General features: G+C 42.4%; 3 protein-coding genes across 3 annotated transcripts in view; 1 reads left to right on the plus strand and 2 right to left on the minus strand.

Annotated features, from left to right (window-relative positions):
• DOCK5 (dedicator of cytokinesis 5) overlaps nt 1-5941 on the plus strand; it is a 153881-nt gene extending 147940 nt beyond the window's left edge. Inside the window, exons 49-51 of the mRNA XM_032389069.1 lie at nt 46-184; nt 1206-1309; nt 1888-5941. Coding sequence (XP_032244960.1) covers nt 46-184; nt 1206-1309; nt 1888-1992 — 348 coding nt within the window. The 3' untranslated portion in view covers nt 1993-5941. The remainder of the gene's footprint in view (nt 1-45; nt 185-1205; nt 1310-1887) is intronic.
• Nucleotides 5942-9839: 3898 nt separating this feature from the next.
• On the minus strand, nt 9840-13024 carry GNRH1 (gonadotropin releasing hormone 1). Its single transcript, XM_032389022.1, has 3 exons — nt 12872-13024; nt 11510-11605; nt 9840-9890 (listed from the first exon to the last, which is right to left on the minus strand). The coding sequence occupies exons 1-3, from the start codon at nt 13022-13024 to the stop codon at nt 9840-9842; spliced, it is 300 nt and encodes a 99-aa protein (XP_032244913.1).
• A 4128-nt stretch (nt 13025-17152) lies between these two features.
• The window catches only part of KCTD9 (potassium channel tetramerization domain containing 9), a 37936-nt gene continuing 34761 nt past the window's right edge, over nt 17153-20327 (minus strand). Inside the window, exon 12 of the mRNA XM_032389152.1 lies at nt 17153-19053. Within this exon, the coding sequence (XP_032245043.1) occupies nt 18937-19053 (117 nt within the window). The 3' untranslated portion in view covers nt 17153-18936. The remainder of the gene's footprint in view (nt 19054-20327) is intronic.

The raw sequence follows: 20327 nt of genomic DNA on the forward strand, positions 1-20327 counted from the left end.
CTTTCTCACCGCAAGAATGTTTTGCTGTGCCCCGCCCCCCACTAGAGCCCAGCCCGAAAAGCGCAAAGACCAAAGAGTCTCCAGTTGTCGGACAATCGGCTGACGCCATTTCATGGTTCTTCACCTCCTCAGTCGACGCCCTTGAGCCCACCTCCACTCACTCCTAAAGCCACCAGGACCCTAAGTAAGTTTTATATATATATATAAATACACACACACACACACACACACACACAGAGATGTAGAGAGATATAGGTATATCCCTTCTCTTTGCTTCAGTAGGGAAAGGAGTATGTGTATGGATCTGGACCATATTTGGCCAGAACAGCCACACAGTATATGAGATTATTATAAAGTTGGTTCACTCCATGGTAGAGGGTATAGCAAAATTAGAGTTCGACAAGGAGTCTTTGGGTCTCTAGGATTCATTAACCTTCTCTGTAGAGTGACCCAGAGGGTCTCACGACTCCTTTTCCATTTGTGAAGGTATAAATGAGGTGGAGCCAGACGGGGACCAGACAGGAAGCAAGTAACTTACAAACTACTGAGTAGGGAGCCCTGTCTTTGTATAGGAAAGGGTCCCAAAAAAGGATAAGAAATACACCCGTTCCATATACTGCTTACAGTCAGGCCTGGGGAATCAGCAATACACAAGGCCTGAGAAGAATTCTGAGGTACCCTTGGTACAAAGAATGGAGGGGTAAATCATCGTGCCACGTGGGACATGGGAGTCAACCAAGAGTTAGAGAGAATTAAGGTGTCCTGGAGGAAATGGAGATTGCAGCCTTTAAATGATCAAACTAAGACAGCTCAGTTAAATTTAACTAGTATTTATTGACCACTTACTTTGTGACAGACATTTTTTTCTAAGCACTTGGGGTATATCAGAGAATAGTCATACCTAAGTTCTAGAAAATGTCTTCTTCTCCAGCTTAATAGTAAAAACCCTAAGCAAAAAAAAAACGGGGGGGGGGGGTGGATTTTTACTTCAGAACTTCTTGTGAAAGCTTCTGGTGAGCAAACAGTGCTGCATTTGTCATGAGGGCCAAGAGGACGTTTCCATTCTGTCCATGGAAACTATAGAATATCGCCTTAGCAATTTGATTGGCCAGGTTGGTTTAGGTGTTAAAATGGCAGGCAGAGGTTCTGTAAGATTCCTTGATGAATTCTTCTCTCTGCCTTCATCTACTTTGTCTCATTTCTAGGCTCCCCATCTTTGCAGACAGATGGGCTGATGACTACTACTGTCCCGCCTCCCCCTCCCCCCAAAAGCAAGCCCTACGAGAGCAGCCAGAGGAACTCCGCGGAGGTAGGGAACAACGGCTGGGGTCAGAGCGCCCCACTCGTGGGAGCGCAAAGCTGCTTTTCCAAGCTTTTTGCTAGGCGGGTTTCCTGTAGATTTGTCGCTCTGATCGCTTCTTGACTCATGCCTGCAACCATAAAAAGATAGGGGAGTTTCTAATGGGAAGTAACGCAATACAGGCAGACCTTTTCATCAGATCGAAGGTAGAGCCTTTCTCTGTACCTCACCCTGGGTACAGGTGAGTGAAATCAGTGGGTTCTGGCTCACATGTGAAGAGTTTACTCCTTCTGAGTGAGTGACAGTCATTCTGGAATGGCCTCTGATGGGTTTCCTGCATTCGTTCAATGGCATATCTATAGATACGCCAAGAGGCCAAGTGTTGGGGATATAACATTTTGGTGTATATCTGATTAACCCAAGGAGAACAAGGGAAGTTAAATGAGGGTTGTTTCCCTTTTCTCCTTGCCAAGGCTGCATAGATAGATCAGTTAGAAGCGAAAGCACTGTGTCAGAAATGTGGAGGAGAAAGTGAATCAGGAGGAAAGATAAGACTCATTTGACTTCCGTTGTGTCTGCTCCCTCAGATTGCCCCTCCACTTCCGGTCCGCAGAGAAGCCAAAGCCCCACCCCCACCACCTCCCAAAGCTCGGAAATCTGGCTTCCTTTCTTCTGAGCCCGGATCCCAGTAAGGATCTTGCCACCCTGTCTCCGGAACTCTGAACACCTTGAACAGCTGAGAGGAGGCCCTGTCCTCATTCCCCAGGGCCTCTGGCTGACCCCCCACCCCCTTCCTGATCTGGGGTCAGCTGCACCAGCTCAAAACTGGTTGTTCTTTGAAAGGCTTCTCTGAAAGAGGCCGAAGGCCACATCTCCTCCCGCCTGCCCACATGAATTCCAGAATTGGTCGGGTCCTCTGTTTCTCAAAGGAGAGATATCTCCTCACCGTGATTAAATTCCGCCTCCAGCGCAGAGGCCACCGCAGCCTACAGAAGCCTGGCTACGTTCTTCTGTGGCGGTCTTGGAGCAGCCCCAGGAACCTCCACTTTGGAAGGATTTCTTGCTTTGCTTGTGAAAAGCTATGCTTGAGACTTGGTTTTCTCACGTGGACACACCATGTCCCAAATAACATTGGAAGAGACGCGCATCAGGGACTTTGGTAGCCAAAATAATCCTATCTTCCTGAAGTCTGCTTGTGTCTCCTTTAAGGAAAAGAACATCTTTGTAATGAAGATGGGCTACTTTCATGTGTGACTGGTCATCGTTGTTGAAAAAACATGGACTCGACTGTGAGGTCCGAGCTCCCGTCTGCCCCCACGCCAGCTACTACGTGTGGTGTGGGAACCCTCGTGGGAGGCGCTCGCACTCCTGACTCACCGGCTGTCACCACACTGAGTCACTCCTTCCTGCTACAGACTCCCTTGAAGCTCTTTCTTTTGCACAGTTTCTTGCCCTGTTACCTCCTCTGAGCGCAAATCACTGGACAGAAGGGACTTCGAAGCCCGGATTCAGCCGCTTCTCTTCCAGATCCCATTTGGATGGCTCAGCGGCCCCTCTCTGCCCCCTGATTTTACCCTGGAGAATACAGTGCAATATCTCCCTTTGATTATTTATTCCTCGTGATTGTGGAATTAATTTGATTACATGTTTATGGTACTAAGTCAGTAGTCCTTTTGGAAGAAGAAATGGGGTGATTTAGATGATCAAATATTACATACACCTACACAAACCCCACAAGGTTGGAGACATTTTGAGCTAGAAGGACCTTAAAGGTCCTACAAACAACCCCCTCGTTTTGTAGACAAGGAAAGTGAAGCTAAACACAGAAAATCTGACTACAGATTCTTACTAACAACCCAGCTTGCTAATTGAGGCTCTATCCCCAGATAACACTTAGATCAAGAAGACAACCCTGACATACTCCATGATGAATACCTACCCCTAGTTGGAACAACAGTGGAAATGTCCTGGATATTTCTATACCACTTTGACATTTATGGCAAAGTAGAAAGCTTTATGTGGATCCCCTAGGTCAGCACGTGGGGAAGCTCACCAGGGTCCCTTCGGTAACTGGGCCCAGTCCCCTTCCCCACCTACCCAGCCCCAAGGTAGAGAGAGAGAGGAAAGAGAGATTTCACCTCTGAGAATGCGGATATGCTTGCCTGCTTCTTTGCGTACCCGTTTCAATACCACCCTTCTTAGAAGAGACCTGCCAATGGTTCACAGAGTCAGGGAAAGACGTGGCCAGCAATCCTCAAGCAGTTAGTGTGCATATTTAGAAGTGGTGAGGAAAAGGTGGTTCTTCACCTCCACTCAGGGGAACCTTCAAAGGGATAGACTAGAGAAAAGCTGGGCTTTGGAAGTAAACCATCTGGTCTCCGACCATCCCAGCTGTGTCATCTGTTAACTTTGCAAATCCCCTAAATTCTTCGCAATCATCTGAGCCTTCATTTCTTCCCCTTCTGAAACAGGGAACAGTACCTGCCACACAGATGAGATTCAAACGAGATCGGCTGTGTGGAGTAGTAGGAACGAAATGATCCGTCCTTTCCTCTGCTCGGCCTGAGTAAGATCTGGAATTCTCTAAGAGCATTATTGATATTTTTTCCCCCTGAGGTAATTTGGAAAGTGAGTGCAAGTTAGCTGTGCGCATACAATCCCTTTAAAAAAAAAAAAGGCATCTTTTAGAATCTCTTACATAATTATTTATGACTAAAGAAGAAGTGTTAATAAGAACCAAAAAGGATTTTAGTGGAAAGAACTCAACGAAGAGAAGGAACGGAAAGGTTATACGGGGCTTCTGTGGAGCCCAGAGCAGCTTCTGAGAAGTTGCCTCGCAGACTGGCTAGCGGGGATCTGTAGGTCTCACTCACCCGATTTTTCAGGCTGCCTTTCAAATAGAAAGATGTAAGCTGGTCACAAAAAATACCAAACCTCAAGCATGACCCTTCAGAGCAGTGCAAGTGAGTTCTGCAGTGTGGTCTTTGATCAGGGGCTGGGGAAGTCTGATACACTGGTGCCCAAGTACCTTCCCTTTTTTAATAGAACATTTTTCCATCTGATTCCCCTTCTATCTTAATGAAAATACTAAGTCTCTCCTGCCTGAATAGAAAGGATTCTAGGTAATGGTGTGGATACCAGATTACAGGGAACATGGGGGAAGGCATTGGGTCAGAAAGAGTCATGTTTGACAAAAGATCATAAATCACGTCTGTCCTGAAGTCAAAGAGGAAGACTGCAAGGAAATGCCTTATGATTACATTGCATATAGGAGAGATGAGGGGCCAGGAATAAAAGAGGAAAGAACTGGTCTTTATTTCCCTTGATAAGAACTCTGGAGTATTGAAGGACATTGAAAGTAGCCCCCAAACTGTCACAACCTTTGTGGATGTCACAACCTTATGGGATTTTTTTTAATCCCTTATTTTCTTTCTCTCCGTTCTGGTGACTTGTCTTCCTTTGAGATTTTTTTTTTTTTTTTCAAGAATCATTTTATTCAACATTTATTAAGCTCTTATTGAATGCCAGACATCGTACGAGACTCTCAGGATGTGGCAATTCAGTGTATCCAATGGGAACAGCCTGGTATGCAGAGACTGTGTTGTGCTGTGGGGTTGGCAAGAGAGTAGGACTAGGAGAAAGTGAAACCCTCAGTACGGCTGCTGGGCCATGGGCCTCCCCTCTTCCACCTCCCATGTGGATTGCAGAATTGTAGTCCTTCTCGCCTGTCAGGGAGACCCTGCAGATCCCTAAGACAAGAGATAAAGTGCGATTTGAGATAACAATCTACCTTTGTTAACTTTTTCCAAGCTGTGGGAGTCCTTCCCCTCTACTGGCCCCCAGATCATGGGGTGCCTTTTTCCTTTAAAATTGAGGCATGTCTTAACATACATATGGGCAAGTGCACAAATCTTAGGGGTACATACAGATGGATGAAACTTGACCTAGGCATGTACCGCATCGCCACCTCTCAGATCCAGACCTAGACTACTTCCAGAACCCCAGAAGTTCCCCTCATGTCCCTGCTGTCCTTCTGCAAAAGGCATTTAGAAGGCCATTCATAGCTGTACCTTCCTTCCTCTCACTGCTCGGGTATAATGAAAAAAGGGGAAAAACCCCACCATCAACACAGAACAGGACAGTAAAGACCATGTACCGTTTGGCAAGTCGATTTATAGTCAGTCCCTGGGCCTCATTTTCCTCATGTAAAACATATATATCCGAAGCTATGTGATTTTTAGAATCCTTTCGGCCCTCGCTTTCTTTGATTCTAAGTGAATGAGAAAGAGAGAATCAGAAGGCAACGAAGTTTCCGTACAACAGCTTTTAGGCCCACACGCCATTGACCAAGTGGGATTTTAAAATTAGTTGGAAAAGGTAAGTTCCTCTTTGGGTGGGTTGAGCATGGAACCACCAGTTCTAACCTACAAAAAGAAAAAGTTTTCCTTTAAGTTGATGATTTCAGGCTGACCAATGCTGGGCTCCCACATATGCTGCCTAAACTCATCTATTAGTCAGGTTTTGTAAGTTATTCATCCAGACTTTGTCAAAGGCTCGGTTGCCAGGATTTTGTAAACTAGTTGGGTTTCAAACATGGACTGTTAGGAAGATGTGCATTGAAGTAGAAAAATTTTGTTCAGATTTGCTGTTATTTATTTTTTAAATTAAAAAATGGAAATGTATTTTGAAGCTTATCATGTTTAGTCTGTTTTTACCCTTACGTTAAAGAAACGAAATCATTCCTGAACTTTTCTTTATCGACACCTCCTTTGTGACACATCACACCCAGTCCCTCTGGCCTCCTGTCATTATTACAGGTCCTGTTAGTTTAGACTTGTGCTGTGGGGTCATGGAAGCAAGAAGAACCGCCGACCATTTGGTTCTTCCCTCCCCTCAACCCCTCTCCATGCATCCCTTTGGCATCGGAGCTGATGGCTTCTGACAACAATTCATTTAATGCGATGGGCTGTTTCTTCATTCACTGCAAAGGGAAATCAAAGGAGTAGCTAGTAACTTACTTGGGAAGGATAGGAACCGGTTCTCAAACTAGGTTGAACATTAGTATCACCCGGGGAAGAGGTCACACCCCAGACCAATTAAATCAATTTCCAAAAGCGGGGAGCATGACCCAGACACCATATTCCTTTTACATCTCCCAAATGTTATTCCAACGTTTGGCCAAGGCTGAAAATCACCACTACCTTAGAGGAAATAACACCCTGAGGAAATCGGTGTTCAAAATGGATATTCATTTCTTTTTTTTTTTTTTTTTTTAAAGATTTTATTTATTTATTCATGAGAGACAGAGAGAGAGAGAGAAGCAGGCTCCCAAGGAGCAGGGAGCCCGATGTGGGACTCGATCCCAGGACCCTGGGATCATGACCTGAGCCGAAGGCAGACGCTTAACCATCTGAGCCACCCAGGCGCCCTGGATATTCATTTCTTAAACTCCCTGCTGGTGGTGTGTCGCACTGGGGAGAGGGGACGGCCACACTTCAATTAGAATAGCCACACTGTTTTAAGTCCTGGGCTTATGCCTAAGATTTTTTTTTTTTTTTTTCCGTTTAAGAAAATGTCCCAGTGCTTTTAAACATCTGCCATCTATTGCTTTTCAGGGCAATAATATGCCCCCACTGTGTACATAAGAATCCCTGGCATGTTAAACATGCAAATGGTTTGGGCCCCCGAGACTGAATCAGTAAGCCTGGGGAATCATTTTGGATCTACAGTCCCCAGTGAAAAATACTACTTTAGAGCACCGTTCGCTGTCAAAATGTAATAAGCGCTGTTATTTCATACAGTGAGTCTTGGCTTTTTCCCAGTCACCTCCAGGATACTGCAACTTCCAAACCCGTTGCTAAAATAGTCTATCTTCAAGCCACTCTTTTTGATGCTAGATCATTGAAAGCCGTCTATATTTGAGAACTTATTAAAGGGAGCTTTTGGTATGTTTCCCCACCCTTTCTTTTAAAAGGCTACAGGCCTTTTTTTGAAGTTGCGTTGAGGATGTAGAGAGTTCTTCAAATCCAGGAAGATGTGTAAAATGTTAATAAAGGGGTCATTTGCACTCTCCTCCTTTGGCATTTGGCCATTCGAGAATCAAATACCCAACATGTTCATGTGAGTCGCAAACCCCTGGATGCCATCCTGAGCCTCTCACATCTGCATCAGGTCGCTGCATGAGCGTATTTGTAGCCCATTCAGGGAAGCCCACAGACTCCAACAGAATGTAAAACATAAGTGACTGAGGGGCGCCTGGGTGGCTCAGTCAGTTAAGCATCTGCCTTTGGCTGGGGTCATGATCCCAGGGTTCTGGGATCGAGCCCCACCTCGGGCTCCCTGCTCAGCGGGGAGTCTGCTTCTCCCTCTCCCTCTGCTCCTAAACCCTGCTCGTTTTTTCTCCCTCTCTCTCAAATAAATAAATAAAATCTTTAAAAAAATAAGTGTTACCCTGTTCTTTTAATGTGTTAACTAACATAAAGTTTGTAAATGGTATTTTTTTTAATTTTTAATTTTATTTTTTAAATATGTTATTTATTTCACGGAGAGAACTCAAGCAGGGGGGAGCGACAGAGGGAGATGAAGAAGCAGATTCCCTGCTGAGCAGGGACCCCGATGGGAGGCTCGATCCCAGGACCCTGGGATCATGACCTGAGCCGAAAGCAGACGCTTAACCGACTGAGCCACTCAGGTGCCCCAATGGTATTGTTTTTAATAACAAAAAAATAGTTACTGAGTGATTGGCAGATGGAAGCCCCTGCCTTGTATGTATTGATTAGTGAAAATATGGAGTTTTGCCTTTTGTTCCACAAAGTAGGTTGTGAACTACATCTCTGCTTAATTTTATTAAAGGAGGAGTAAGGGGGTGCCTGGGTGGCTCAGTCATTGAGCGTCTGCCTTCGGCTCAGGTCATGGTCCCAGGGTCCTGGGATCGAGCCCCGCATCGGGCTCCCTGCTCAGCGGGAAGCCTGCTTCTCCCTCTCCCACTCCCCCTGCTTGTGTTCCCTCTCTCACTGTGTCTCTCTCTGTCAAATAAATAAACAAAATCTTTAAAAAAAAAAAAAAAAAAGGAGGAGTAAGGAAGTTCTTCGATTGAGTTTTAAAGATTCTTCAAATGGAGATATTTGGGGAATCTAGCATTGTGCTGATCTGTATTTAAAAAGGAGGGTTTTTGGACTATTTCTGACCCTAGTTCAAATTCCTTAACACAGACCCTTTTTTGAGATGGAGGGGCAGGGAGAGGAGGAGGAAGGTACTGTCTGTCTGAGTGAAACAGGGAAAGGTCCCCGATTGTTGCCATGTGAACATAGGCTCAGTTTGTCACTGTGACATCAGGCAAATTATCTGAAATCTGAGTTTTTCAAATGGTCTCATAATCACTTGGAAGTTAGGAGGATAATTGAGAACTGGTGTCATAGTGTCTGGGACCCCATAGCGAAATGGCCACCAGTAAATGAAGGCGATACATGAGCCCCAGGATCCTGTTTCAGCTCCAATTAACAAAATATAGCCAACCAACAAAATACATACTGGCTTTCCAGTCTAATACCATCAGCTGTTCTTCCTAGTGCATGGTAGGAGCCCTGCCCATGTACCCTGACGGAACTGAGTGGGTCCCTTAAGCCCTCGTCTCCTCCTTCTAAAGGGAAGACAAGAATAGCTAATTTCCAAGGTCACTGCGAGGGTTAATGAAAATGTTTATGCATCTGTCCCTGCACAAACCTGATGCTGGTCTTTGTGGAGAGTGAATGGTGGCAACACTATTTGACCAGGGTGCACGGGAATACCTGAATTCTGTCTTCAACAGACTCTATGCTCCAAAGCCTTTATCAAGAGAGGTCACCAAGATCTGGCAGATGAACGCTATTATTTTCAGGCCCAGGTCCCAGGCCTCCACCTGCACGGCTGGCTGTGGTGAGCACAGGGGGCCCCATGCAGCAGCAGGAGCATTGGACTGGGGGCCCAGCACAGCCTCCTCTCTCCCGAGGCCTCTCAGGTTCCAGTTAACTTCCAAAGGGATCCGAAGGCAGTCTGGGAAGGCAGTCTGTGACACCCACTGAGAGAGGGTGTCACAAAAATAGTGAGGCCCTACCCCGGGAGGAATTCAAGCAGTCAAGTGGGAGAAATGGCCGTGGCCTCACTTCTGTGGAGTATAGTCAAAAGTCAAGCTACAACCCCACAGAAAACTGTTGCTGTATCAGATCTGGGGGCCCGGCCCAATAGGTGACTGTTCTTGGGGCAGGGTGGTGGCGGAGGAGAGCCAGATTTCTTTAGTCAACCATAATGTCAGCTTTATGTTCTCTCCTGTCTCCTAGCCCCACACTCGGAGTTCTCCCCTTTGTGGGCTTATGGTGCCCCTCCCCCACCAGAGTTCTGCCTTAGAGGAAGACTTAACATTTATGCCACTTTATTCACAGCACAGCACTTCACCATGAAATATGTGAATTTAGCGTAAGCATATCTGAAATTCACACAATTTACAGATGTTAAATGAGTCACAAGTTTCAACATCAGAATTATACTTGTCAATCCTTCTGGTTCAGTGGGTTTCAATCCTCTTCTGCCCAGTTTCCTCTTCAATCAGACTTTCCTAAAATATACATGAGCAAAAAATATATCATGGCTGATTTTACTAGCTGAATTTCACTATGCTTTTGATATCTTAATTTCCAAAATATCGATATAGAAAGAACAGATCCATTTATTTTTGTGCACTAGAAAGTCTTGGAGAGCCTGGTGATGGGTATTAAAGAGGGCACGTACTGCATGGAGCACAAGGTGTCATACGCAAACAATGAATCATGGAACACTACATCGAAAACTAATGGTGTAATGTATGGTGATTAACATAACATAATTAAAAAAAAAACAAAAAAGTCTTGGGGAGATATAACAGATCGTGTGTTTCTAAGTTGTTTAATAGACATAAGATCTACATTAATAGTTTAAGGATAGGATGTGAAGGAGGTGAAAGAAAGGTTTGATCTGTTTTTTTTTTTTAAGGATTTTATTTATTTTAGAGAGCACGCGTGTGAGTGGGGTGGAGGGGGGGCAGCAGAGGGAGAGGGACAAGCAGACTCCATGCTGAGTGTGGAGCCCAATGTGGGGTTCGATCCCACGACCCTGAGATCATGACCTGAGCTGAAACCGAAAGGTGGACACACTCAACCGACTGAGCCACCCAGGTGCCCCTGATCTCAGTTTGTTATTTATTAACCTAGCTTTTGCCTCAATACCTTCTTTCTAAGGTCACGTTTGGGAAATGTCACTGCTTGCTATTATTTTTATTATGTGGTAAGTAGGAGTAGACACAGAAAGCCAATAAAGATGTCTGTCTGCTTGTTTTTTTGAACTGTGGGTGTGGAAGTTGAGGTCAATGGACAAAATGAAAGCCCTAGCTTGTGTTTGTATATGATTTATTCAGGCTTTCCCCGCTCCTGGGCATAGGTGCTAAGTAAGTGCCCCTAACTGCTGCAAACAAGTGGACCACGGGAGCTCAGAGAGCACCAACAGTGAGCTCAAGATTCAGCCTCTATATTCAGCGCTCTGTATACTTTCTTTCTTGTTATCAAAAACCTGCATCAAGTTAGCAGATTCCCATTTTTGGCGGGAATTTGGAGATTGTTAGAATCCAGTCAGAAAACTGGAAATCAAATATGTAGCTCTGAATGACAAATTTACTAGTTTGGAATTTTTTATTCCAAAGGGGGGAAAAAAATAAACTAGAGCACCATTTTTGATTTCTACATTTTTCCAGGGAAAAACCATGTCATACCAAGAACACTGGTGAAGAATTAAGGAATGCCATGGAGAGGTGTGGATTAGCCTAGATTAGAAGAGTCGGGCGGTGGGGGGGGGGGGGGGGGGGGGGGGGGGGGGGGCGACAGTGGTCGATGAATGTAAGTGAAGAACTGACATGTAACAGTGGGAAGAAATGTAATAGTCATCCCAAAGGATAGAACCAAGGGTACCCCCAAAGGTTAGGGGGTAAAGGTTACAGAGAGATTTCAATTTAAGGGGGAAAATGTTCTAACCATTAGTACTGTCTACCCACTGAGAGAGGGTGTCACAAAAATAGTGAGGCCCTACCCCGGGAGGAATTCAAGCAGTCAGGACGGTAAGCCCCACAGAGGCCGAGAGGTGGTTGTCCTAAGTGGCACAAGGACCTTTCCATCTCTAAAGCTCCATGTTGTTACCGCTGTAACTCACCAGAGCTCCTTTCAGGTCCCTGAGGGCAGATCGGGGCTGGTGGATGGTGCATTCCAAGCGCTGAGGTTCTGCTGGTTGATCAAGCTCTTTGGCTATCTGAGGAAAAAGAACGTGATTCTTGCTGTTGGAGATAAATGGAATGGAACGGTATTTTCCACTTTCACCAAGAACTGTGTGTGGAGAGTGAGGTCAAGGGAATTGTGGGACGAGGATTTAGGAACATAGATCCGCCCTGAGGCATTTATACAGAGGGGTGGGATGTTCTGGGGGTAGTATTAGTAAGGAGAGAATATTTTCTCTCTAGAGATGATGAGAATGAAGTACTTTGAACCTCATGAGGGGATAGTATACAAAAAGTCCAGGAGCTTCTAGTTATGAATAGGGGTGATTTTTATTTTCTAGTTTTTACTAAATATGTCATAGTTAAATAAGAGTTACTTCACATATAATCTATGGAGAGGAGACTTCAGATTCCAGGGCATCTTTATTTCATACTAAATTATCTTTGTTATTTCTCCAAAAAGAAAGCTAAATGATTTTAAGTTTTTCTAGTTTCCTTTTCTCGGCACTATATTAAGTGTCCCAGCCCCGAATTGCTCATCCTTTAGGTTCTGTTCGTTTTCCATTAATTTAAGAAACCAATAACAACTATTTTTATTAATCCACTATCATTTTGGGGGGTAGCCAGCTAATATCTAAGGTCTCTCTCATGTGATCCTTACATGACCCCAAGAAGTCTCATTTTATAGATAAAAAACCATGTATCCTATGTTAGTGCTGGTACTAGTACTGAAATCAATGTATATGAAATAAAATCCAGGATATTTTCCAGTATATATTTTGTGTCCTTGAGCTTGCTAACCCTATCCCCACTAGCAGCCTCCAAGTTCTTTGCCTAAATGCCCGTTTCAGTAAAGAGAAATGATAGGGCATGCACTCTTGATAAGAATACTTATTTATAAGTTATGAGAATGTACACTGACCTAGTATCAGAGATACTTTTAAAAGACGAAATAAGAAAAAAAAAAAATAATAAGCAGAAGTTCTAAGATTTTCTTTCCGAATCCCAAGGAATCATCTTGCTCTGGAGACCTTGGGTCCATCCCATCGTTTCGAATTCCTTTGGCAATTCTAGATATTCAGAGTGCGACATGCTACTTCGCACCTGTTGCTGTATTCTCTAGGAATTGTTCCTGTCTGAATAGAAAGCAGGGATGGGACTTGCCTTTGCACATGTCTCATCTCCCCCAGAATACTAGGGGTACCTGGAGCCCAGCATAGCACGTTTGGGGCACACACAGAATGTTCACGTGGACTGAATCACATAAGCCATGTCTTATTTTGATGATGAAAGATCCTTACCTCTTGGAAAGAATCAATCAAATTTTCAGCATTCCTCTTCCCCCCAGGACGTAGTCCATAGGACCAGTGTTGGCCTTGGCAGCCCACCACACATAAGGTCAGCAGGAGAAGTCCAGCTACAAGTTTTGGAATCGGCTCCATTCTAAGGAACATCAATGCAACAGTCAGAATAGACCGAGACTGGGTTGAGCGAGAAGTCAAGACCTTTCTGGTGAGAAGCCTAACGTTTCTATGCTAAGCCTGCAGAAGGCGGAAGTGGCAGTTGCCTGCTTTCACACGCACGCTGAAACACACATCCCCATGTGTTTGCCTTGGGTTTCTTAGCCACTGGGGAGAAAGGCAGTACTTGGAACTTCCATGCTCAGTACGTTTTCGTACTAAGCTAGTCTAGTTTTATTTTTAGTATTTATTTGGTTACACAAACTCCCTGATTCCTACCCTTATCAAGTTCACCTTTTTTGCCTTAACATTCCCCCACCCCTCCCACACACACACAACTCCCCCATAGATTCGTTTTCAACTGTATCAGTTCCTGAGATAAAGAGAATTGGGCCATCTGCTTGGAAAGGTAGATCCTGCTAGGAATCTCTGGCTAATATAAAGTTGTATGACATCAAATGCATACACTGTGGCACTAATTACATTTTGCTGAGTGTCTTCCACGCGGACGTGCTGGCCGGGCCATCTGTGAGCGTGAGAGAGAACTCAACACCTCTCAAAGCACCAAGCCCCAGGCCAGATGCCTCCGTGGCCAAGGCGGCCTTGAATTAGCTAATGACAAGAGGAATTCTCACAATGTCTTCAAGTTAATTTTCATCTGATGGGAAAGAGACTAAAGACAAAATCAAATACTGGTCGATGAGCTGCTGTAATTATTCCCCAAAGCCTGGATCCTCTGTGGCCCTGGGTGACAAGGACCACGAAGGTCAAGGTTTCTTTAGATACCGTCATGCCTGGATTTAGCCCTTTGGGTGTAAAATGCCCTATAGACAGACAAAAGCATGTGGTCTCAAAACAACTGCTAGAAATACAAAGCGTTTTACCTGTTTGCGAACAAAGAGCCAAAAGAATCCCGAGCTTCTTTTCGAGTTTGTAGAGTACTGTGATTTTTCATTTTCTTAGCTTCCTTTTTATATGAAACTTTTCCAGGACTGAAATCTTTCCTGCTGGTAAATTATACTGCACATGGACTATGGGGGTTTTTTAAACAGTAATTTTTTTTTAATCCTATTCACATAAAGGCCTTTAATAGTGTATGTAATTGGAACACCCACTGGTGTATCTATTAAATGTACTTAAATCTTGGCCATTAAAACCTCAGCTAAGACTTTTATAGCTGAGACCCCAATTCAGAGATTAAAATCTAGCTAGGTTGTATTCTCTTGAGGAAACTGACAGACCCATCCAGAGCGGAGGGAAAATAGCTGTCGTACATTAAGTGATGTTAAATGCGCACAGAAAACCTTTCACAAAGGAGGCCATTTGGTAATTAGAGAAAGAAGCTGAGTCAGGATGCCTGGGAGCTGGTCTCAGCTCTTCGATTCTTCATTTGTAAGAGGAGCTGATTTATAAATAAGAAGTGATTATTGGCACTACACCTGTACCCATATAGAATCCTACAGTAAGTAGATCGTGTGAGTCTGAAAATTCCCCAGTCTCCTCCCCACCAGGTTCCTGCCTTGACTTATCTGTAAAGCCTTCTATAGCATCAAAAAGCTAAGGAGAAACATTGTAGTTAGAATACACTAAGCCCAAGACCACCTGGTGTGTGGACAGTTTGACTCATTTCAGTAGATATTTATTGAGTTAAAATATACAAATCACTGTGCTAAAGACAGTGGGAACACCAAGGTGAGAAATAGTAGTTAACTGGCATGTGAATGAGACCAACCTCTCTCATTACAACAGTCCTGCCAAGTGGGTATCATTATCCAAATTTACAGATAGATGTTCCAACCCAGTGGCGGACCCTTGGGATATTTTATTTACACAGTATAAACATTTACCAAAAAAAGATAGAGCCATTACTCTTTATTACATTTATCTGAATGCATGATTGTCTTCCCCTCATCTACCCCTGGGTTGTAACTCATGACAGTCAAGGATCCCATCTTATCTAAACACCTGTTAAATCCCTAACATTTAGTCAGCATTCAATAAGTTTAAGTTTGAATGAATGAATGAATGAATGAAAAGTAAGGACCTTTAAACCAGATTAGGCTTAATGCTTCCTCTATTTCTGCACCAAAGATATGTTTTATCTGACATAGAATTAAACCTTCCTGTACAATTGTCTGTGAGGCCTATTACATTAGCTCAGTAGTAAAATGGTTAAAAATCACTGGCTATTTGTTCGCTTTAGAGCTGGGATTGGCAGTTTCTCCTCTGGTAGGATCTGAACCAATCAGTCATTGCCCAGTGTTTTCTGGACCGATTACATTTGCAAGGATGTCAGCATAAAGAGCAATGTGGAGGGCAAATTAACTCCCTGCTTTCCCCAGCCATTTCTGTGGCGGTTGTCAGAGTCTCACGATAGGGTAGAGAAGATTTCAAGTATACTTGCAAGGAGGGGAATTAAAAAAAAAAAAAAAAGTGATTTATTTCATTTAAATTATTTTAATTATTTCTTTAGACACTGAATAATTTAAGTGCCATTTTGACATGAGACTTACCTCACTGTAATACAAAGGTAGTGAGAGGTTCTTTTTCAGCAAGAGTTCATTATGTTTGAACAGTGTTCAAATTGTCCAATTGATTTTCTATTTGCTGACAGAGGTGTGCTTCTAACAGTGTTGCTTAAGCAGATGTGGTCACTGGACAGGACTCAGGAAATGGGAGTTAACACGTCCTACCCTTACTGTAATGTTAAGCACTTATCTTTGGTTAAGCATCGGTGGATTTCTTGTAGCTTATTTCTATCAGTTGGTATTAAACTTTTGAAACATGTTTTGAAATTTTTGAATGAACATAGCCACATGGAGTATGCTCTATGCCAAATCTGTGTCGTATTCTTAGGGCACATAGACAAGGGCAAAGGCCAGATTTATTTTCTACAGTATCAAGAGATCAAATATGAAATTAATGGAGTTTCGATGTTTAGTGACAAACTTTGAACCTTTTCATAGTTCCAAGGATAGATCCCGCTTATCATGAAGCTTAATTTAGTAAACTGGCTTTAAGTAATTGGATTTTATAGTTGTCATAAATTTTTTCTCAATTTAGAAATTTCCAGATCTTAAAGTGTATGGCTTTAGAGGGAAAATGGTTTCATTTTCAACATTATTAAAAGAAACACCTCAAAACTATTAAAGTGCTACAGTAATGATTCTGTAATCTTGATGAGTGACGGATGCAAGCCTCTTTTTTGCCTAATGTAAAATCTCAGCAGGAGGAATCCATGGTGAACTCCTGCTGACATAAAGGTTGTGAAAGGCTTTCAGAGAATTAATCCTTGCATAAGGTGCTTTGTACAGAAAATGTAACCATGTTTCTTCGCAGAGGTGTACCTTTTAATTTTAAAGATAATACCTCCTTGGAAATTTAATGAAATTCTAGGGCTTTTCATTAAACATGATTTGAAGTTGACATGGGGGTAGATTTACAGTATAAGTCACCAATTCATAAAATGAGCAGCTGGGGAAAATATTCCAAGACCTGATTTATGTAACCTTTATTATTTCCTACTAAAATTTTTTTGAAACTGTAGTTGGAAGAACTAGATTATATTACAACATAATACCCATGGCTCTGAACAATTACACAAATACTGAATTTTATCCATGTAGGTAATCTAATTAGGTTAAAATTTTTTTCTAGTCCCCCACCCCAACTGTATTTCTACCTGTGTACAGACATGTTCCATCACTAGGTTTAATAATAGTTTTACTATTTTGAAACTCCTCCCTCAAAATTTTCTCTCCCAGGAGTCAGGTGAGAATGTTTTGGGGAAAATGTTCTTAACCTAATAAAGCTAACTTGTAATGTTCATCAGCTAAAGAGTAACCCAAATTAGATGATTTATCGGGAGGCAGTCTTGTCGTTTCAGAATTAATGAAATCTCTTTGTGTTGTTAGCATAGTGGATTTTAAAAAGAGGGTCATAAAATAATCACGCTTTAAGAAGTCAATTTATTTTAATGGCACTTTCCAAGAGACTAATCAGTTATAAGTGTTGCATTTCCTTTTCCACCCAGATCCGTGGGGTTGGTCATCAACATATGTTGAAGAAATGTAAGCAAAATATGGTAAAGTGCTGATTTTCAAAAGCACGACAAGAAACTCCTTTTCAACATTTCACATCATTTATTAACGCAGTGTACATTAGATCCCAAATCCGCAGTTGCTAAGCAAACCACGTTTAGATCTTTCAGATTCTTCTGCAGTTTTCAGTTACGTCTACAGAGGTACCCTTAAGTGGATGAACAACACATTCTATAATTCTTGAAAATATATAGTACAGAGTGAAATGATTTAAATATAATTTAGGCACATATTGATTATGAAAATAGATATCTCTCAATACAATACTTCTCTGTCTTGGTAAAAATAATAAAGCAAAGAAAATAATTCATTTCTGAAGTTGCTTTCCCTCACTTGTAAAGGTCCGATCTCCCACTATGCATGTTGTACCCTTTACTGTTAAGGAAAGCTTTGCATATGTATATATAGAAGAAGAAGCGACGTGAATATTGAAGACATGTCATTCTCCCAGAGGAGACAAAGTAGTTTTTAATGATTCATTGCTTCAAACTGATGAGTCTGTAGAATTCAGAACCTATTTGGACACAGCTTATATCCCTGCTCTTGGGGCAGACATAAGGACACGGGTTAATGGCAAGGGAGGACAGGCCCTGTCTCTACTACCGCAGAGAGGACTCAAGAAAATCAGGCTAGAATTTCTTTAAACGAAACCAGAAAATAGAAGTCAAAGACCCACAGGTGCTGACTGATTGGTATTACATCTTGGACCAGCCGAATGCCTTTATTCTTATTTCAGTTTTTGATGGCTATAATCAAACTGTCAGTTTAAAATCCTCTCATTCCCCATTGCAGGGTTTTAGCTGCAGTTATGTTGAGGCCCAAAAGATGACTGCCATATTCATTCATATTTTATAGCTTGGACTGGGATTTATTAATACCTATTTCTAAGCTGGCCCTGTTTAAACTATTTGGCATTTGAATTAAATTAATAACGCACCTTGGCTTTTTGCTTTTGACCTATCTTCCTGTGCTTGTCTTGACTGTACAGGAGGAGACAAGGCTAGTCGTGTAAATTGGATAAAACTGCCTGGTCTGGCGTTGAGTGGAACTTGCTTCAAATGAAATTCTGATGATGCTCATTTAAAAGCTGTAGCAATAGGTAAATTCTTTGTCCATCTGGAGAGTTCCACCTTAACTTGAGCTGACAATGATGTCTTTCCTTTCACTCTGTCTCAATCAGTAAGAACCGAGGATTTAATTTAGCTACTGCTTTGTTCTAAAAAATAAACATGATAAAAATGAACCTGAAAAAGAGAGCCTTGGGAAATCTGATCTCACCATATTCACACGGCGTGACAGGTATTTAAAGTAGGGGAGTGCATCACTAAAGCTATTAATAAACCTGAACTCTGCAAAATTTTCATAAAGTTTAACAATTTAAATATCCATACTGCATTTAGAGATTCAATAAATATAATTGCATATGTTGTGCTTTTCATAAATTAAAATCCTCAAGTACATTTCAAAACAAGATGGATTTCCACATCATGCCTATTTAAAAGCAAATATAATAGATCCTATTCCTGGTCATAAAGCCAGGCAAATCCCCCTACCTCTAGTCAAAAGGCAGCAAGCTAATCTAGCTTCCCTACATCCATTACATGAGTGCTTCTCTGTTAAAATCAGAATGTGGAAAAAAGTCACTTTTTTCCTTTATGCACCGCTGAGACAAGCATAATCCTCTAAATTTTTTTTTTTTATTCCCTTACAGTGTTATTTCTTCTAGACAACTGAGTGGGTGGAGAAAAAAAAAGTGATCAGGAAAACATTTTGCATCTGGGACTCCTTCCTCCAGCCCTGAAATTCTCATCGGACACTTTGTGACATGTGCAGGGGCGTCAGCATCTCTTCAAATATAGCCCCCTTCACGTTGGAACCTCTCAGGTTGGCTTCTTGAAGATCACAGCCAGACAGATCACAGTTCTGCAAGACAAAAACAATATTCACGAGATTCAGATGGAGGTTTAGGGCCTTCTCTGTTCCCTCTCAAAAGGATTCCTGGGGCACATGAAAATCAGTTATTTCTGGAAAACTTCTGTTTTAGGAAAGAAGTCAGATTTTTCTTCGACTGGATTTGTTTTCTCTAGGTGATGCTCAGGCTGACCATTACAAATAGAGATAAAGGTTAAAGAGGAAGCATGTTTCTTCCGTTCATGTATTTTAGAATCAGTCATTTAAAACCCAGAATGAGGGGCACCTGGGTGGCTCAGACGTTAAGCGTCTGCCTTCGGCTCAGGTCACGATCCCAGTGTCCTGGGATCAAGCCCCACATCGGGCTCCCCACTCCGCGGGAAGCCTGCTTCTCCCTCTCCCACTCCCCCTGCTTGTGTTCCCTCTCTCGCTGTATCTATCTCTGTCAAATGAATGAATAAAATCTTAAAAAAAAAAAAAAACAAACCCAGAATGGACTGCAATGTAGTAAATATTATCTATGCAAATTTACTACAATCCAACAATGACAACAACAAAAGGCATGAGCAGGGCTGGGAAACACTATTAAAAAAAAATCTGAGCAAAAGAGATTTTACTTACTAAATTAAATTATGTAAGAGATTTTTGCCATTCCTCAACTCAAACATTTTTATAGCAGGGAACTGCCTTTTTTTTAAACCCCCAAATTATATGCACAGTTCAATGATTTTTAGCAAATGTATACAACAGTTAACTACCACCACAATTGGGAGCTGTTTTTAAATTTCTCTTGAGATCACAGAATGGCAGATGAGACAGATTTTGGATAAGTCCCCGGGGACGGTGGGCAATGGCACATAACCTTTGAGGACAGAATGTCACCAGCTGCCCTTCAACAGTCAACCTGATTAGTCTTTGCAATCAGTTGCAATCAGGAAGACTTTGACGACATGGTTAACTAAAACTAAGAGGGGACAAATCATCATCTTTGGTCTGACAGTACCAATAATAAAAAATTAAATAATTGTGCTTATAATAGGTTTATACTTTTGGCCTTAGACCGGTTCTTTTTCCGTTAAGTTTAATGGGGCCTGCCACTCTGTTGCTAAAATCTATCAAGAGAACAGGCAAAAACATTAAAAGAAACAAATCAGTAACAAGCCAAATTTTGACCTCCTATTCTCTCCAATCCAACCCAGGCCAGGTTTTCTGGGACAGGGCTGTACTGTTCAATATGATGGCAACAGCCACACATGGCTATTTGTATTTAAATGAATTAAAATGAA

This window comes from Phoca vitulina, unplaced genomic scaffold, assembly GCF_004348235.1.
Source record: "Phoca vitulina isolate PV1807 unplaced genomic scaffold, GSC_HSeal_1.0 scaffold53, whole genome shotgun sequence".
Lineage (NCBI taxonomy): Eukaryota > Metazoa > Chordata > Mammalia > Carnivora > Phocidae > Phoca > Phoca vitulina.

Bases quoted from the DNA above. Each gene is read 5' to 3' on its own strand.
- GNRH1 (XM_032389022.1), bottom strand. From the start codon at position 13,024: ATGTTCCTTAGAATGGAGCCGATTCCAAAACTTGTAGCTGGACTTCTC. The intron at 11,606-12,871 runs GTAAGGATCTTT...CTTTTTCCTCAG, and splicing joins TGATTGATTCTTTCCAAGAG to ATAGCCAAAGAGCTTGATCA. The intron at 9,891-11,509 runs GTGAGTTACAGC...TGTATATTTTAG, and splicing joins GGGACCTGAAAGGAGCTCTG to GAAAGTCTGATTGAAGAGGA.